The sequence below is a fragment of the Anneissia japonica genome, unplaced genomic scaffold (assembly GCF_011630105.1).
Source record: "Anneissia japonica isolate Jap-2015-1 unplaced genomic scaffold, ASM1163010v1 scaffold287920_len488460_cov166, whole genome shotgun sequence".
NCBI lineage: Eukaryota > Metazoa > Echinodermata > Crinoidea > Comatulida > Comatulidae > Anneissia > Anneissia japonica.
Window position 1 is genome coordinate 435,774 of NW_022745460.1, and position 18,071 is coordinate 453,844.

An 18,071-nucleotide genomic window follows, 5' to 3' on the forward strand; every position below is an offset into this window, starting at 1 on the left:
CATTCAGCCAAAGGCCAGTGAAAGTTTGTATCGATGTTTGCCATCCTTATGGGAGCTATCGTAAAGTTATGGTTTGCCGGAGTTCAATTTAAATCTCCGAACTTCTGAAGCCAAGATATTCTATGAATGTAGGCTTGTATCGCAGGCTACTATTTAAAAACGGGTGATCAATTAATAATGAATTAGGTGCTAAATTTTGATTTAATGCTGGGTAAGTTAAAAACAGACATTCTTTCCGAGTGGGACTCATTCAAAAATTCGAGGGGGTTCGCTAGAAAAAAGGGATCACTCTAAACATGTAAATATGCATCAGTACACGTTATACACTGTCTCTTATACACATCTAGATGTGTATAAGAGACAGGTACCATACTGTGTGTCTTTGTATATGTTCCATTCTAGTGGAGGTTCTATCTCTTGAATTTCTTTTGAATATAAATTAAATACCGTACTGTACTTAATTGATTTATTATTGCCCACTTGAATTGTATAGCCCTAGGTGCTGCAGTGTTATTTATGTAGAGCGTCATATATAAATGCTCGATGTGCTTATACGGGTCCGATGGCACCTCCAATTTCAAGCAAGTGTTGCAAAGACTCTTGAGTTAGGTTGCATATGAGAATGAAGAAGATAATTCTGATAGCAACATTGATATTGATGTACGTTAATATGTAATACGTTTAAATCAATTTAGATCAGTCTTAATGATGTGATTTTAAATAGCAGAAGCGGATTCAGGGACGTATCCAGGGGGGGGGGAGCCGTGGGAGCCGCGGCTCCCCCCCTTTGTACACAGTGTTAAAATTTTAAAGCTTATTCTTGAGCCAATACAAATTCTTTCCTGGGATCACTTAAAATAAATACTTCTAAACATGTAAATATGCATCAGTACACGTTATACATAGGCATAATAGAACACATAAGCCTAAGCGTGATTTAAAAACATCTTAAATCCATAAATCTCAGGCCAGGTCTTTTAAGATAGAAATGCGATACTGTGGTTCAATTTCATTTTATCCTTTTGTAAGTTTCTTTAAATGTTTGTTTAATAATACTACTACTAATAGTAATAGTAATAATAATAATAATAATAATAATAATAATAATAATAACAATGATGATGATGACGATAGTAATAATTGATATTAATATTAATAACAATACAAAGTGAAGAAAATTGTGCTAAATGCGAAAAAAATTTGTGATTTGTTGATCATAATATAGTATATATAGTTAAAGCTTAGTAAGCTATAATGAGGCCTAAGTTGTCCTGGATATTAAGTACGGTAGATACCTGATAAAAGATCATGAGAAATTTGTTGGCGTTTCATTTTGACTATAATGGTAATGTGATGATGATGAATTTTACTATATAAAAGTGTCATTTCCGGCCATTTCGAGAGGTACTATTTCCTCAAATTTTCTCACCTCAGCCCCACCATGGCTGGGTTGTTAAATCACGTTTTTGAAGTAGGCCTATGTAAAGTACATACTCAAAGACAATGTTTTTAAGCTTTGTATACACACACAATAATAAGATCTCTATGGTTGTCAAAAATTCCTGATAAAGATCATGAGAATTTCTTTTGGCGCTTATTTTTGACTAATGGTGATGTGATGATGATGAATTTTACTAAAAGGGTCATTTCTGGCCATCTAGAGGTACTACTTCCTCAAATCTTCTCACCTCAGCTTCAACCATTGTGGGGCTGGGGTGGGTGTCGACTTACAAAATGTCCTCCCCTCCACCTTTCAAAACAGATCTGTGCCCTTCCCTGGGTATGACATTAAACTCCATCGAGTCGGCTCCTGGTGTATGTCTTAGTGACTGCTGTTTGTTTTTAGGATGTGATCTGGTTTTTCATGTCCATTTTTCGTGATTATGACTATTCTGGATAATGAATGTTTTGAGCAGAGGTGGATTCAAGGCACTCCCCCTCCCCCTTCATATATTCAAATTGAAGTGCGAGAGTGTAATTTCCGGCCATCTAGAGATGCCCTAATCATAAATTTTCTTACCTCAGCCCCAACCATGGTGGGGCTGAGGTGGGTGGTTCCTCGGTCTGTGGAAGTCCCTCCCTGGTTCACCTCTCTTTCCAATTCCTGGATCTGCAACTGTTGATTTATTATATAATTATTTTTTCGCTTATCTATAATGCGTCTATTGCAATTTTCACTTTATCCTCTCAAACAGTCCTAAGAGCGTTCAGAGTGCGCTACTTCACAGGGGGATTCACCCCCTTGACCTCGCCGGGGTCATACGTAATTCGCATAACGGCTCCCCCCCTTTCAAAATCCTGGCTACGTCCCTGTGTGGTAGCCTGTATATAAAAGCTGATATAGTGTTTTGATCACATCATTGGACATGATTACGGTACATTAAAGACTATAGAAGCTTTCGTGTGATCGTGTTATGTTGCAGGGTTGCTGACTTTTAAAGGGGTCGCATGGAAATTTTATGATAGGTCGCATGGAAATTTTATGATGGGTCTCATCTGATAGGATTTTTTTTTTTTTTTTATATACTTATTTAGAATATGTAGAAATAGAAACTATAATGAATAAAAGAAAAATGATTGTGGTGTATTTAGTCAAGCAAAATTTAAATTATATATATATATATATATATATCTGTCTCTTACATCTAGATGTGTATAAGAGACAGTATATATATAGGCCTATATATTTGAAGATTTCAAGGGAGCGGATTGCTTTCTAAGAACGTTATAATAACGTTGTAGTTTGGTGATAAAAACGTTATTTTGTAGAACCATGATATGTACCTACTTAAGTTATAACCTAATTTCACAACATCACAACGTTTGAAAGTTTTTACGACCTTGTATATGAAAGTTATTTTGTGACATACCTAGCCACAACGTTCGGGAACGTTGTAAGAACGTTTGCTGAGAGGCGTAATAAAAATAAATATATAAAATTTTATTATTATGAAATTTCCATTTTTTGTGACGGAGGTGTGTTAACTGGCCAAAAATAAAAGTATACTTTTATTAAAAATCAGCATTTTTGGCTGTAGGAGAGTTCGCTTATTAAGGTATTGAAAAGTTTCGCATAATGTGTCTTAATTATTGATTATTATCTTATATTAACATCGAACCATATAAAAAAAATCGTCAACACTTTCAGAAACATCCTAGAGTAGTGGCTGTGACAGTGGAGACACAGGACGTACACGACCTATCAATAGACACTTGTTGAGGAGGCATCCAAACCGGACTTCCCCCCTACCCTGTCGCAATTATTTTTATGATATTTTTTTGTTATTTTCTTGGAACAATACATTCTTTCTCATACGGCAATACGTACGTGGGCGGCAATCACAACACTCGACCACCATAGAGTCACTCTCAGACAGGCTTATCTTCATTTGACTTCTACGAGTGGATACCTTGGAAGTAAGAAATCAAGTTGGCTTTACCCAGTACCGTTCGTGTATATTCATCGGCGGGAAATTTTCCTTACAGATTGAATTTGAATAAATGTGTACCTTGATTTAATGGATATACTGGATAATAATGATAATAATAATAATAATAAATAATAATAATAATAATAATAATAATAATAATAATAATAATAATAATAATAATAGTAATAATAATAATATTATTAATAGGTAAACACTTTTTATTCAATTCAATTCAACGTAACATTTATTTACCCGATCCTTTTTTCAGCTACAGCTTTTAAATAAAAAAGGTATATATTAATTTCAGATACACATCAATTTCAAATTAAGCAAGTTTGAAAATGAATTAATCATAATATATATATGGTCACTCAGTGCGGCCCAGAATTATATTAATCTTTTATTCATAAATATTAAGACCCTTGAAAAATAAAATATCGAAAAAGAATTCATGATGTGTTGTAACGAAGATTATTAGATTATTAAATAACTTCAGTTAGCTTCAAGTGTAGTACATTTCGAATTTTGCTCAGACCATCTTCAGCAGAATGACATTGGCAAGTAGCCAATGTCTACGTCACCGATGATGTAATGGTGACGGGTGCGCTCCGCAATGTGTGGAGCGCACCCGAGAATGCGGATTGAAAGCTACTGGTGAGAAACAATTATAACAAGCATTAACACAAATGAAATTCGAAATAAGATTATTAGATTGTTTACTCTTTGTACTGGGATTTGACAGGCCCCCGACTTCTTTTCTCTAGCAAAGTGTTAATACCATCTAACAGTGTCATTTTCTTCGGTCAGTTATAATTGAAACATCCAAAATCCGGCGATATACTGTAAAACAAAAGCAAAATACAAGGCAGTGATTGGTTCATAGCCGTAAAGCGTAATCAGTGAGTGATGGCGTGGGAACCAGAAACACTAGGGTGACCTGAAAATATTTAGTTATCAGTTCTCCTGTACATCGGTCTTAGGTTCACACGATTTCAAAATTTGCGATAATCATTTCATTTTCTCTCAAACGAGTATAGTCTCCTGTAAAACCCTGGTGTTTCCAAAATATCCCGTCGACCCTTTTTAGACAGGTTCTATATCCCAAAAACTAAAAGTTTAGTTAATAGGCTAACATTAACATACAGTAAGCTTGACTCTTAAGGTTGTAAAATGTATAACAACAGGCCTTTTTACAGAGATCTCAGGGACAGCACACGAAAGTGGTAATATTGTACAGGTCATTAAAATGATAAATAAATACAAACATTATCAAAAAACTTCCAAAAAACAGTAGATGATTTACTACCTAATGAAACAGAATCCACCTCTAACTATTTTGCAACTCATTATCAATGTTTGCTGTTGAATACAAGTTCCATGTGTCATAATCGTTAGAAAGCATAAGTTTGTTTAAACCATAGAGAAAATGTTTAAACACAAACGACGTATGAGCCATTCACAATAACCGTACACTGTAAAAAAAACTGTAATTTTACATAAAATTTTTTACAGATTTGATCTGTGTTTTATTTTGGCAACACTTTTGCTGTAAAAAATTACATATCTGCTGTTATTTTACATTTTTCTGTAATTGTACTTAATTTACATAATTTTTTGTTAATTTACAGCACAAAGAAACACATTCTGTTGAAAACCTGTAGAAATACAGAGTAAGAACTTTTTTTCCTGTAAAAATACATCCCATTTCTGTTTATTATGCATATTTACATATTTATTGAATTAAACGGCATATTTGTTGGAAATTTACATTTTCCTGTATTTTTACAGGAAATATGTCAACATATTTCTGTATTTTTACAGTTAAATCGTCAAATTTTCTTTTCATTTTAAAGGCAACCTGCTGTTTTTTCCCCGTATTTACAGCATTTGGTGTAAATTTACAGCATAAAAGAAACACATTTTACAACATAGGCCTAATGTTGTACTTTTACATTTATAACTTTAGTGAAAAATATCTTTAAAAAACTGTAATTTTACATAGACAATTTACAGAATGAGTTTTTTGTTTTAATATTTTTGTTATTTCTTAGGGTTTTATGTAAAAAATGATAATAGGCTAATAAAAATAATAATAATATTAATAACAATAACAATAAAAACAATAACAATAATTACAGTAGTAACAACAACAACAACAACAATAAAATAACAATAACAATCTATTTGTCATTATAAATTATTTATTAAATCGATATAATAAAGTTGTATTAATTTCGTGGGGAATTCATGAATGTCGTCACGCGTAGACCGCATAATCATGTGACGTAGACCGGATCTTCTGGAATTTTGGCGCGCACAGAGATAATGAGACTACGACGTACAGAGGGTTGATGTTAATGCTTGTGGGTGGACTGTTTCTGTAAAGATGATGTGGTATAATTGTCACTTACATTAAAATTACGAAAATAAAAAAGAAATCATCATCTATCTATCCGGATCTGAGTTGTGTAAGGTTGGTGAATGTGGTACCGATTGCGTATTAATTCTAATTACTGTAATTTGCATTGTAAATTATGTCTAAATAAATCTAGGCTGGCTAGATCATCTATCTATCCGGATCTGAGTTGTGTAAGGTTGGTGAATGTGGTACCGATTGCGTATTAATTCTAATTACTGTAATTTGCATTGTAAATTATGTCTAAATAAATCTAGGCTGGCTAGATTATAGTAGGCTTGGCCTATCTCGTCTTAGCCTATGCCTAACGCTGTCTAAATCTGTCTTGGTGGTAGATAGAAGTAGAGGTTTAGTGGCAACGTAATGAGACATTAAACCTGCGTACGTCTACTACTAGGGCCGCCTGGAGTACTACCTACTCACTACTCTAGGCTAGGCAGGCCTAAGTCGTAGGCTATCCAGTAGCTACGTTTATATAAGAGACAGCATGCTACGTTTATGTAGCTGATTGTAACGTCTCATCATTCATATTATAGCCATTCGGGTCGTAATACTGTATAGCCTGGGGAGAGGGCTACCGATCTTGTGATGGCCTAGCCTAGCTGGCTACAGGCATACCTTCTCAGCTCCTTGGTTTGTTTGATAAAATAACCATAATAAACAATAAATAATATAGCTTAAATACTGTAGGCTAGTTCTAGAATAACAATATTATTAAGTGTATTTTAATGACTAAGATGCACTTTGTTGCTTAATAAGCCAGATCTAGCCTATCTATGGATTTTGGGAAATTGGTAAATAATTAACAGAATATTATTTGGAACAAATAATTGCATTGTAATTGTTTTCAAACCCTATGCATGATAATTTGTTTTCTCAACCCATCAATTTGCCTTTTCATTTACAATTTTATCTTAGGTACTAGTGTAGTTTCAAACTTGCAGCCAGCCTTTATTTTGTGATTTTTGGAAGAGTATTTAGCAGGCCTATGCTGAACTTACATTCTTTATTGCAATGTTTACCTGCCCACTTTGTGACTATTCAACTTACTCAATCAAGACCTATTCTAAGCATTATAAAGTACATAGAAATGTACATAATTTCCATTTTCCATGTGGTGTTCCAAACTGTTTACAAACATTTTCTACCTACTCAGCATTCAACAGTCATGTTAGTTGAAAACATCACCAGTACCGAGTGGAGCATTCTCCTCAGGTTAGGCCTATATCTTCAGATATACAGTAGGCCTACCTGTAAAATGTCAAGTTGGTGTTTGTGAGCAGTACTGCAGTGATATGTCTTCATTAATCAAACATATGAAAAACCACATTGATTCTGGCATTCAAATAAATTGCCCTTATCATTCATGCACAAAATCATTTAAAAATAAATCATATCTTTCAAATCTCATATGTCACGATACCATAGGAATCACTCACTAAAAATTATTCCAGAGTACCAGGTTGGGCCAAATGAAATCAGAAATGACATGATGTCAGGAGAAGAGGAAACACACACACATGATGGCATTTATGCTATTGCTGTTGACTCAGAGTTTTCAGATATCAATAATAGTAGCCAACATGACTCGGACATCATTATGTCAGAGGAAGATTTTACACGTAACTTAGCACTTTTCTGCTTAAAACTGCAGGCAGAACATTTGATTCCAGAAAGTACTGTTCAATGTATAGTTGAGGAACTTGGAAATATACAAACAATAGCTAGTGAAGCTTACATGTTTAAACTTAGAAACATATTGCAAGATGAAGGTCTACAGGAAAACAGTATTCTTAATATAACCAATCACATGGAATGTACAAGTGAATGGAATGCTGCATTGAAAAAAGGTTCTGGATCTTTAAGGTCTGTTTACATGAGAAAAAAGTATTATCAGTCCCAAATGATTTATGTAATGCCTGAATCTGTATGCTTAGAAAGAAATCATCTTCAAGGAGCTGTTTGCTTTCACTATGTACCTCTTAAAGAAACACTGGTCATGCTTTTGAGAGATAAATCTGTTCAGGCCCATATTAAAGACTTGCATGAATATACTAATACTGGTATTTTGTCAGACTTCACTGATGGAAGTGCATTCAGGAATAATGAATTTTTTCAAGTGCACAGGAAGTCATTACAACTCATACTATTCCAAGATGCATTTGAAATTGTAAATCCTCTGGGCTTTAGCAAGAAGAAGTATAAGATGTTGGGAGTTTACATGTCTCTCGGAAATATCCCACCACAATTTCGGTCCTCCATTAATAACATTCAACTTGTTCTCTTATGTAGAGAAAAAGACTTTAAAAAATTTGGGCAGGACAAGATTTTTGGAAGGTTGATTAAAGACTTGAAAGACTTAGAACAAGTTGGAATAGAGACACCTATTGGTCTGCTTAAAGGTTGTGTTGTTTCAATTACAGGTGATAATTTAGGGTCACATTGCATAGGAGGCTTCACAGAAAACTTCAGCACTACACCATATTTTTGTCGGTATTGCGATATTACTCATCATGAATTTAATACAGGTAATGCATTTGCTTCTGGTGAGGAGCGTAGTCGAGAGAGCTACAACAATGCAATCAGATATCTTGAAGAGAACCCTGGTGTTGATTTATACACAGGAATTAAGTTTGATTCTGTGTTCAATTCATTACATTATTTTCATGTATGCCCATATGGTCTTCCCCCATGTTTGGGACATGATTTGTTTGAGGGTGTAGTCAACTTTGACTTGGCTCTGTACTTGAACTATTTCATCAAAACCAAACACTGGTTCACTTACAACATTTTGAACAGAAGGATACAGAAATTCAAATAAAATTCTACAGATTTAAGAAATAAGCCTGCTGAAGTTAATATAAAAGGCAAAGTGCTTGGTGGTCATGCAGTACAGAATTGGTGCTTACTGCGACTGTTGCCATTTTTTATAGGTGATAAAATACAAGACACAGATGATCGGTGTTGGCAGATATGCTTGCTGCTGAGGGATATTGTTGAATATGTCTGTGCTCCTTCTATTTCCAGAGAGCAAATCTGTTATCTAAAGGTAATTGTGGATGAGTACCTTGAGTGTAGAAAAAGTGTCTTCCCAGAACAAAAGCTTAAACCGAAGCATCACTTTATGTCCCATTATGCAACGTTGATATTGAAGTTTGGACCTCTGATCAGGCTGCGGACAATGCGTTTTGAAAGTAAGCATCAGTATTTCAAAAGGTGTGCGTACAACTGTCATAACTTCAAAAATGTCACGAAGACACTGTCCGAACGACACCAGCTCTTTCAGGTGCACTTCAGTGGTGGATCTGTATTGCCAGTTGAAATTGAAGTTAAGGGGGAAATATCCTTGTACCCTGGTGTGTATGCACAACAAATTTCAAGAGCAGTTCAAGACCTTGGACTAAATGCTGACAATTCAGTTGTTAGCCAAGAAATCAATCGGAATGGAACAGTCTATAAGAAAGGACTGTATGTACCAATTAGTGTCTCTGATGATAATGTTTACACATTTGGTTACATCATGATGATTGTTGTCAGGGAGTGCAAATTTGTCTATTTTGTTGTCAGGCACTATCAAACTGCATATTTGGCAGATATGGGCGTGTATAGTCTTTTAAATGAGCATGAGCTTGATTCATACATGGTTTCATGCATTGAAATTTCCGATCTGCTTGATTGGTTTCCTCTTTCAGCGTACTCTCTTAATGGTCAATTAGTGATCTCAATGAAGCACAAATTCTGCAAGAAGTAGCTTGCATGTATTGGAATGTGTCTCTTAATTTTTGTTATATATTCTGTTTTAGATTTTATGAATTTAATGCAAAGTGTTTAATTATCAAAACGCAAATGATGCAATATTTTTGACTTGCGTTATAAATTCAAAATGAACAAGTTAATATCCAATTTTATTTTTATGATAACATCCTCCTTGGTGGAGAACTAGTTAGTAAAAAATAAATATGCACTATGCCAATGTTCTGGTACCACATTCATCTATTCTTACCCATGTGAAATTTATGATAGTGAAAGACAAATTATTTTTTATTTTAATATTTGACCTATAGAAGCTTGAAATAAATATGAGTGATGGGGATACCATAGACTTGCAGATTCTTAAATAATACATCTTGGAAGTTTTGACACATGCATCAGATGATGTATTAGATGATATTCTCGAGAAACTTCTGGAACTAGGTGTAGAGAAACCTTCCGATTTTAAATATGTTGATGAGAATGATCTACAATGCCTTTGTCTAAAGAAGATACAAGTTCAGAAACTTTTGAAAAGCTACAAGGAAGGTAAGTTTATTAACATCTCCTTGCCAGCATTATAGTTTTTATATTTAAAGTGCAAAACATTTCCTTACTAATGTGTACATTGCTTGAATATAGAAAAATGTTTAATTCATGTCAGTTAAAGGAACCTTATGGTCCCTGTTCTTAACAGAGGGCCCACAGGCCACATTTGTATTTTACTTTCCTGAACACTATGATTGTTTTAAAAAAAAAATGTGGAAAATGTAATATCCTTATTTTATTTATATTTTTTGAAATTTAATAAAAAAAAAAAAAACCTCTGCAATAATAAAAAAAAAAAATTGTAGGCAGGTGTACCTGTTCCTAATAGGCAACATGCAGGCCAACTTAATTAGTCCACGAATTAAATGAAAAGTTCATTTGAATAAATAAATTAAAAAATGAACAATTATAATCTAAAGCATAAATGATCATTTTCAGACTTTAATGTTCTTTTAATAATATATTATTCATAATGAAGATAATTTCTTAGTCTTCCCAGGTTAAGGCATGAAATTTAGAAAATTTATATCATTTTAAGTATGAAAATGCAATTTCTGGGTATCTACTGTAGATGTCCAATACAGTTAAACTTGCCTAAGTCAACTGTGCCTAAGTCGAATAATTTTTAAGTCAATATTATTTTACATACCAAATTGTTGTTTTCCATTAATTAACAATCTGTGTGTCAAATTTTACCTAAGTCGAACACTATTTCAATGGCATTTTGGATTTGATTTGGGCAAGTTCAACTGTATTTTCCAAATTTGCACACACCTGAGCACCAACTAAGTTCAGGCTAAAGTGATTCTCAACTCTTTCTGCTGCTTAGTTTTAATTTACCCAGATCAGTAATTAAAGTTACTTAATAAAGTAATGTGACATTTCCGGGCATACAGGTAGAGATGCCAAATTTGAAATTTATTTCCCACCGAAGTAATGACCATGGTGGGGCTGAGGTGTTTTTTTTTTTTTTTTGCATTTGATTCACTTTGGTATTCAATCCTGAAAGTTAATTGCCTCCCACCCAAACAAAATAGGAAACAGGGCCTTATAGTGCAAACAAGCTTTCCTGTTACCTCACTTTTACCAGTGAGCATAGTCAAAAACAGATCACTGCAAAAATAATGCATGCAGTTCATGACAAACAGTACATTATATACCCTGAGTGATTGACTTAAACAATGGAGGATATTGAGACTGGAACAAAACAAAATTAAATGAAGTGGGGAAAAGTTATCTTCATATCTTTTAAAATAATTGATAAAACCCATGTTTGTATTCTTTATCTGAAGTCGTAAGTTTATTTTGGTGTCTAACTACATGTTCTTTTAGACCAAAGAATTTATTATGGTGTAAAAAATAAATTTTGGGGGTTTATGGGAGAAAACATACAGTATTACAGTACTGGTACAAATTGGAAGGTCTGGTGTGAAAGTACAGGTCTCATTATAAAGTATTTTCTTTGAACACCATGATTGGTTTTTTTAATGTTGAAAGTGTACCATCTTTATTTTATTTTTATTTTTTTTTAAATATAAAAAAGAAAACATTGCATTCAAAATAACAATTCTTGTTAGCAGGGAAGAGTGGTTAATTGAATAGTATAAATAAAATAAGACCAAATTACTATGCAATAGCAAAAATGTATTTTCAAAGGCTAGTCATTGTATTATGTTGTATGTCACCATGTAAATAAACACCAAAATTAAGTAAATTCTTTAAAAAATTTAAAAACCAGTTTTTAAAATTATTTAAATCAATGCGATGGTAATTTTCCCCCTCGCTATGTACCATCTCATTTTTATTATTTCCCAAAATATTTCCAGATTTGCGACTTTATTTTTGAAAATATATTAGTTTTATTCCCATATCATGCACAGAGAAACCAAGTGCCAAACTGATAATGAGTGGATCGTCTTCGACATCACCTTGCTCAAGTAGTATGACAGATTTGTCTCCTGACAGATTCAACTGGAGTTCGTCTTATACAATACCATGGGCAAAAATGCCACAAAGTCTTCAAGATAGTATAAAAAAAATGGAGAGACCTCTCCCGGCAGTAAGACGAGAAATGATTAGGGTTTTGGCTGATGATACAGTATTTCCAAAACATCGGGTAGACCCACGCATAGTCAACTTGCTGATGTTGCTTCAAAAATAGTATCGGAATACCCTAAAAGTTTCCAAGACAATTTGGATGATGCCATAGTTGGTACTGGCTATAATTCTATTTTAACACAACTATAACACAGATTTCAGAACATTAGCAGGACTGTCAAACCTACAAAGAGGCCCAACAGTCCAAACAGTCTTGATTCTAATAAGTCAAAAAAACGTAAGAGAGGAGCTTCTACTTCATCCTATGGCACAATTCCAAAGGAGTACCAACCTGAATTGCCAGAAGAAGAAGATGAGTCAACTCAGGATTTAAAGAAAGAAGCTTTGAAGGATATCTATTCAAGTAGAGTTTGGAATTTAGATGATTTAAAGGGTTATCTTGATGAAACATACCCAACAGTGAGGCTTCTGACACATCTAGATGTGTATAAGAGACAGGTCTTCAAGATAGTATAAAAAAAATGGAGAGACCTCTCCCGGCAGTAAGACGAGAAATGATTAGGGTTTTAGCTGATGATATTTCCAAAACATCAGGTAGACCCACGCGTAGTCAACTTGCTGATGTTGCTTCAAAAATAGTATCGGAATACCCTAAAAGTTTCCAAGACAATTTGGATGATGCCATAGTTGGTACTGGCTATAATTCTATTTTAACACAACTAGAACACAGATTTCAGAACATTAGCAGGACTGTCAAACCTACAAAGAGGCCCAACAGTCCAAACAGTCTTGATTCTAATAAGTCAAAAAAACGTAAGAGAGGAGCTTCTACTTCATCCTATGGCACAATTCCAAAGGAGTACCAACCTGAATTGCCAGAAGAAGAAGATGAGTCAACTCAGGATTTAAAGAAAGAAGCTCTGAAGGATATCTATTCAAGTAGAGTTTGGAATTTAGATGATTTAAAGGGTTATCTTGATGAAACATACCCAACAGTGAGGCTTCTGATAAATGAGGGCTCTCAGTCTATTACAACACTGAAGAAAGAGTGGCCATTTCTTTTTGAGAAAGTTGGAATGCTTCATCATTTTGAAAGACTAGTTGGAATTGAAGTGCAAGAAACACTTACAGCAGCCTTGGTTTCCAAACTTCCAAGAATAATGCAGTTCATGAATGCCAAACAGACTACCAGCAAACCACTCAGGAAAATCCTGAAAGAAATTGAGGCAGCCAAACGTGAAGACGATACCAATAACCCTGATATTATTGGCCTTTTGGTATTATTGGCAACATTTTTTGGGGAGGACACCAGAGTGTTCATCCATGTTGAAGAGGTATTCTTTTATGACTATATCTTGTACTGTATTTATTATTCACAAATGAACAAAAATTACTTAGCAATTAGATAAATTTCCACCCATCACATCGGTGCATTAACATGACTGCATGTTGGCTGATTATTCATTTTTTATTGATATGGGCAAGGCTGAACAATCAGCCAAACCTGTTAAGGTAAACTATGATATTATTGCTTAAGTAAACTTTTAAAATATTGCTACAGTACAGTACAAAGCAAAATGATTTTTTAATACGATAGTTATTTCTCCCTGTTGATTTACTTTTGCGGTGACTTGCCTACCTGTCTATTGATAGTGTAGCGTACAGTATGTTGTATCGTCCGATACATGTAGTTTTTAGTTATTTCATCCATAATATTTGCTTGGATATTGTGGGTTACTTTGTGTTTGTGTTTGGAAGGGTCTGAGAGTTTATAATCCCCTATTTTATATATTACATTTATATTTTATTATTTTATATTTTACATAGTATATTTATCAACATCCATCTGTAGTTCCATTTCTTTGTAGAGCAGTGAAATTAACTTTTGTACACCTGTACACTGACAAGCAAATGAGCTCATGTACTTTGAATATGGATCTAATTACATCATGTTTCATTTAGGAGACAAGCCTAGAAGCTGACATTGATAAGGATACTCTCCCAGTCACCCCTTGTATAATAGCGCTTTGTAAGTGATATAATTATTATATACAATGTTAAGTGTTTGCATTAAACCATGCAGTATCTCAACATTCACAAATAATTTTTTTTTTATTTGGCAGGAAAAGATATAGATATTCCCATCAACACAGTGATTCTTCTCAGGACCATCTACATTGTACTGCAAGCATTTAACATTGTTATTTCACCATGTAAACCTACATGCAATAATATACAAATAAAATAATTAAATATTACACACATAATTAGATTTGCATAAAACTATAAATTGATTGATTTATTTTATTTATTTATTTATTCATTTGGCATTGAGTTTGCATCACAATATTTAGGCATTTTGAGTAGCATTCTACTGTCATGCAGTAACATGCATTAGGAGCCTACTGTTTATTGATTTCTCAATACATTTACTCAAGCATGTTGCAAAATAAATATTGATGCACACTAAAACACATTATGTTTAACTTAAAATATTTGGTTAAATTTTTCAAATACCTTGACTGTTCAAAGTTAAACGACGGAACATATTTGGAAAATCATGCAAATCGTATTGTGTTATTAAGTACCCATTATACTTCAGGGTACTGTGGTTGTATTACCAGAAATTGTAGCTAGAAAGGTTTTTTCAGTCTTACATCTTAGTTTCTTCTTAATACCAGGTACATCAGCAGTGACATCTAAATGCTTCATGCTCGTCATCGACAGGGAGATAGTAAATTGTAATATTTCTTCACCATTGGAGGCACTGTGCATGCTGTTTGCATCATTTTTTGTGTTTAACATTGAGTATGCAAAGACGGCAGTGGCAACTTTAGAGTTTGTGCAATGGTAAGTATTGCATAATAATACAATTTGTGTTTTCAGGATCATATTGATCTTTTAACTCTAATGTAATGATGTAGTTACATGTGAAGAAAATGTTATCCTATTAAAGTTACTTTTGATTCCATGATGACAAATTTACAAAGTAGACCTAAACCATTTAGAACAAACATGAAAAATGATATCCCTTCAAAAAATGTATAAAACCATAAGTATGCTGAGCTTGTTAAAATTTAAGTGTACCTTGTTAAAGATAAAGCTTATGTAGTATTGGCAATCGGAAAGGGAAAAGGGGGAAAACTAAACATATTATTATTGGCCTATTACATAACCTGCTGGAATTTGTGTATAAACCACCTGCTAATTTAACCTTTTCTGATATCAGGCTTATTTTGGGTATTTTCTGAATATAATCCAGCACCTAATTTTTGGCTAATTGTAAAAGGCCCTGCGTGGGCTTATACTACTGTAGGTCAAAAAGGGTGCATGCATAAATGTTCATGCCTGCTTATAATTCGTCATTTCAGCTGCTTGGTTCGAATCAATCCAGCCAAAATGAAAACTTGGAGAGGTAGTGCCAAAGTTCTTTCTCTAATAAACAGTTTAAAGGACTTTGAATCTGACTGGAACTAGTGGAGTTTTTGATGCGGTGTATATCAACATTATGTGTTTCTTTTTATGATGGAGTATTGGTAATTCTGGGGCAAATACATGTCCTTGGGGTATTTGTTTTTCAAGAGCAGTGTTCATAAAGAAAATGGTGTTCTAAATGGCGTGTTTATTTCAAAATATATATGGTAAGCCATTTTGTTGGTCATTGGTTTAGAGTTTCATGAAGTATTAGATTTGAAAAAAAATTATTTCTTGAAAAGTGTGAATAGACGATGATATCATAAAAGACATACTGACAACCAACTTTTACTTCTGGTGCATAGAGATAACTGTCATGGACTGTCTTGTATACTTGATCTACCATATTTATGCAATTGCCTCATGTGAGTTTATCTTATTGCATAAACATGTGGAATATTCTTTTCAAGTGTTTTTTTCATCTGACATTTTAATTTATATGTGTTTATTCAGGTGAATCATTGACTTTATTGAGTTTGTAAGCTAAAAATCTTTTAACTCAATAAATAGATGTCATGCCCCAAAGCGGTTTTTTTTTTTTTTTTTTACGATGTGGAGTGTAATGACAATTGTTTTCTTCTAGATTGGGTATTTATTAATATAAATACTGTATGGCAAGCCATTTTGATGGCAAGGAATTGTTGGCCATTTGTTTAAGTGTTAACAGTTTACAAAGTGTTAAATTTGAAAAATTATTATTTGTTGCAAACTGAATAGATGACGATATTCAGACATTCCAATGCTTTGATTGAAACTAAAGCGTTTTTAAATACAGTAACTCAAATCTGGAAAAAATATTTTGAAGATTTATAAATTGGTTTAATCATTGTTGCCAGAATTATTTTTTTATATTGAAGTTCATTTAAATGTTACATGTAGTTGCCAGAATTACTATTTCATATGGCAAGCCATTTTGATGGAATTGTTAGCCATTTGTTTAAGATTCAACAGTTTATGAGGTGTTAAATTTGAAAAATGATTACAGTATTTGTTGCAAACTGAATAGATGACGATAACAGATATTCCAATGCATTGACTGAAACTAAAGTGAATTGTACTGTATTGATGAGAAAAAAGTTTAAAGAATGTGGCTGCATGTTTGGGTTACATTTGTGGATTTATTGTTGATTACAATAAATATATGAAAATGGCTGTAGAACGTCTCGGAAATTTATTTGTTTAGTAATTTGACACAAGCATCATATTCTATCATCAACACTTAATAGTAAAAATGTAAATTCATATTTGTTTAACCATGCTGTAAAAGGTGATGACAAAATACCTTTTATTTGACTTAATTTTACATAATAAATGTAAATTTTACATAAAGAATGTATGTAAATGAAAACAAAACATGTGATGTTATGTGAAAAAATAGAAAATTTCCTTGCTGTTAATTTACAGGAAGTGTTGTAATTTATCATAAATAGAATAAACCTAAAAAACGACATCTTAGTATTTTTAAGTCTACAGTATGTAAAATAAACAGAAAACACAACATATGATGTTATGTAAAAAAACAGAAAACGTCTGGCGATGCAGTTGCCAAAACTTTTGCTGTAAATTTACAGAGAATTTTTTTACAGTGTAATACTGTACAATACTTAACGGTTTAGGTAGGTAAATTTACACCAACTTATAGTGTAAATTTCGAGCTCTGACGTTAAAACACAATGGCGATTTTAACCTGTAGAAAAACGATATGATACCGGTAATTTAGGCTACAACAAATCAACAATCTATCGTATTCTTATTATACAAGGTACCGTTAAAATATTATTTTACTGTAGTTACGTTATTTTTACAGTAAATTGGATTTCAGTAAACGTAAAATAACAGACATTTTTTTACTGATAGTAGGATTATAACGGCGAACGTAAAATTACTGAAAAATGTTTAATTTTACCCGCGAAGATGAACCGTTATTTAACATCGCGAAGTGTGAGTTCACAGTCTCATCATTGTTATACAAAAATACCGTTAAAATTCATAGTACTTGTTAAAAACAATATTTTGTACTGTAAAATTACGCCAGTTTATAAATGAACATTACGAACTCCAACGTTAATTAACGTAAATGTTGATTTTGACCTGTTAAATTACGGAAAACAGTAATATGACGACGTAAAATTAACCAGCAAACACATTAAATTTACGAATTCATCGTATATTTACATAGCAATTGCTTTTCTTTATTACTACAATACTTAACGGTTAAGGTAGGTAAATTTATACCAATTTGTAGTTTAAATTTCGAGCTCTGACGTTAAAACACAATGGCGATTTTAACCTGTAGAAAAACGATATGATACCGGTAATTTAGGCTACAACAAATCAACAACATCGTATTTTTATTATACAAGATACCGTTAAAATACAATTTTACTGTAGTT

General features: G+C 33.1%; 1 protein-coding gene and 1 long non-coding RNA gene across 2 annotated transcripts; both read left to right on the top strand.

Annotated features, from left to right (window-relative positions):
• Positions 1-5,777: 5,777 nt before the first annotated feature.
• On the top strand, positions 5,778-12,658 carry LOC117119962. Its single transcript, XR_004447266.1, has 3 exons — positions 5,778-5,904; positions 9,912-10,146; positions 12,027-12,658. It is a non-coding gene; the product is annotated as an uncharacterized LOC117119962 (long non-coding RNA).
• A 67-nt stretch (positions 12,659-12,725) lies between these two features.
• Positions 12,726-15,825, top strand: LOC117119949. Its single transcript, XM_033264925.1, has 4 exons — positions 12,726-13,538; positions 14,167-14,233; positions 14,886-15,054; positions 15,576-15,825. Exons 1-4 carry the CDS (start codon positions 12,726-12,728, stop codon positions 15,679-15,681), a joined length of 1,155 nt encoding a protein of 384 aa, XP_033120816.1. The 3' UTR covers positions 15,682-15,825.
• The last annotated feature ends 2,246 nt before the right edge of the window (positions 15,826-18,071 follow it).

What these genes read in the sequence shown, in the direction of transcription:
- LOC117119949 (XM_033264925.1), top strand. Translation starts at nt 12,726, where the DNA reads ATGGAGAGACCTCTCCCGGCAGTAAGACGAGAAATGATTAGGGTTTTA. An exon ending in TGTTCATCCATGTTGAAGAG is followed by an intron (nt 13,539 to 14,166) that starts GTATTCTTTTAT and finishes TGTTTCATTTAG; the next exon opens with GAGACAAGCCTAGAAGCTGA. An exon ending in ACTTTAGAGTTTGTGCAATG is followed by an intron (nt 15,055 to 15,575) that starts GTAAGTATTGCA and finishes TCGTCATTTCAG; the next exon opens with CTGCTTGGTTCGAATCAATC.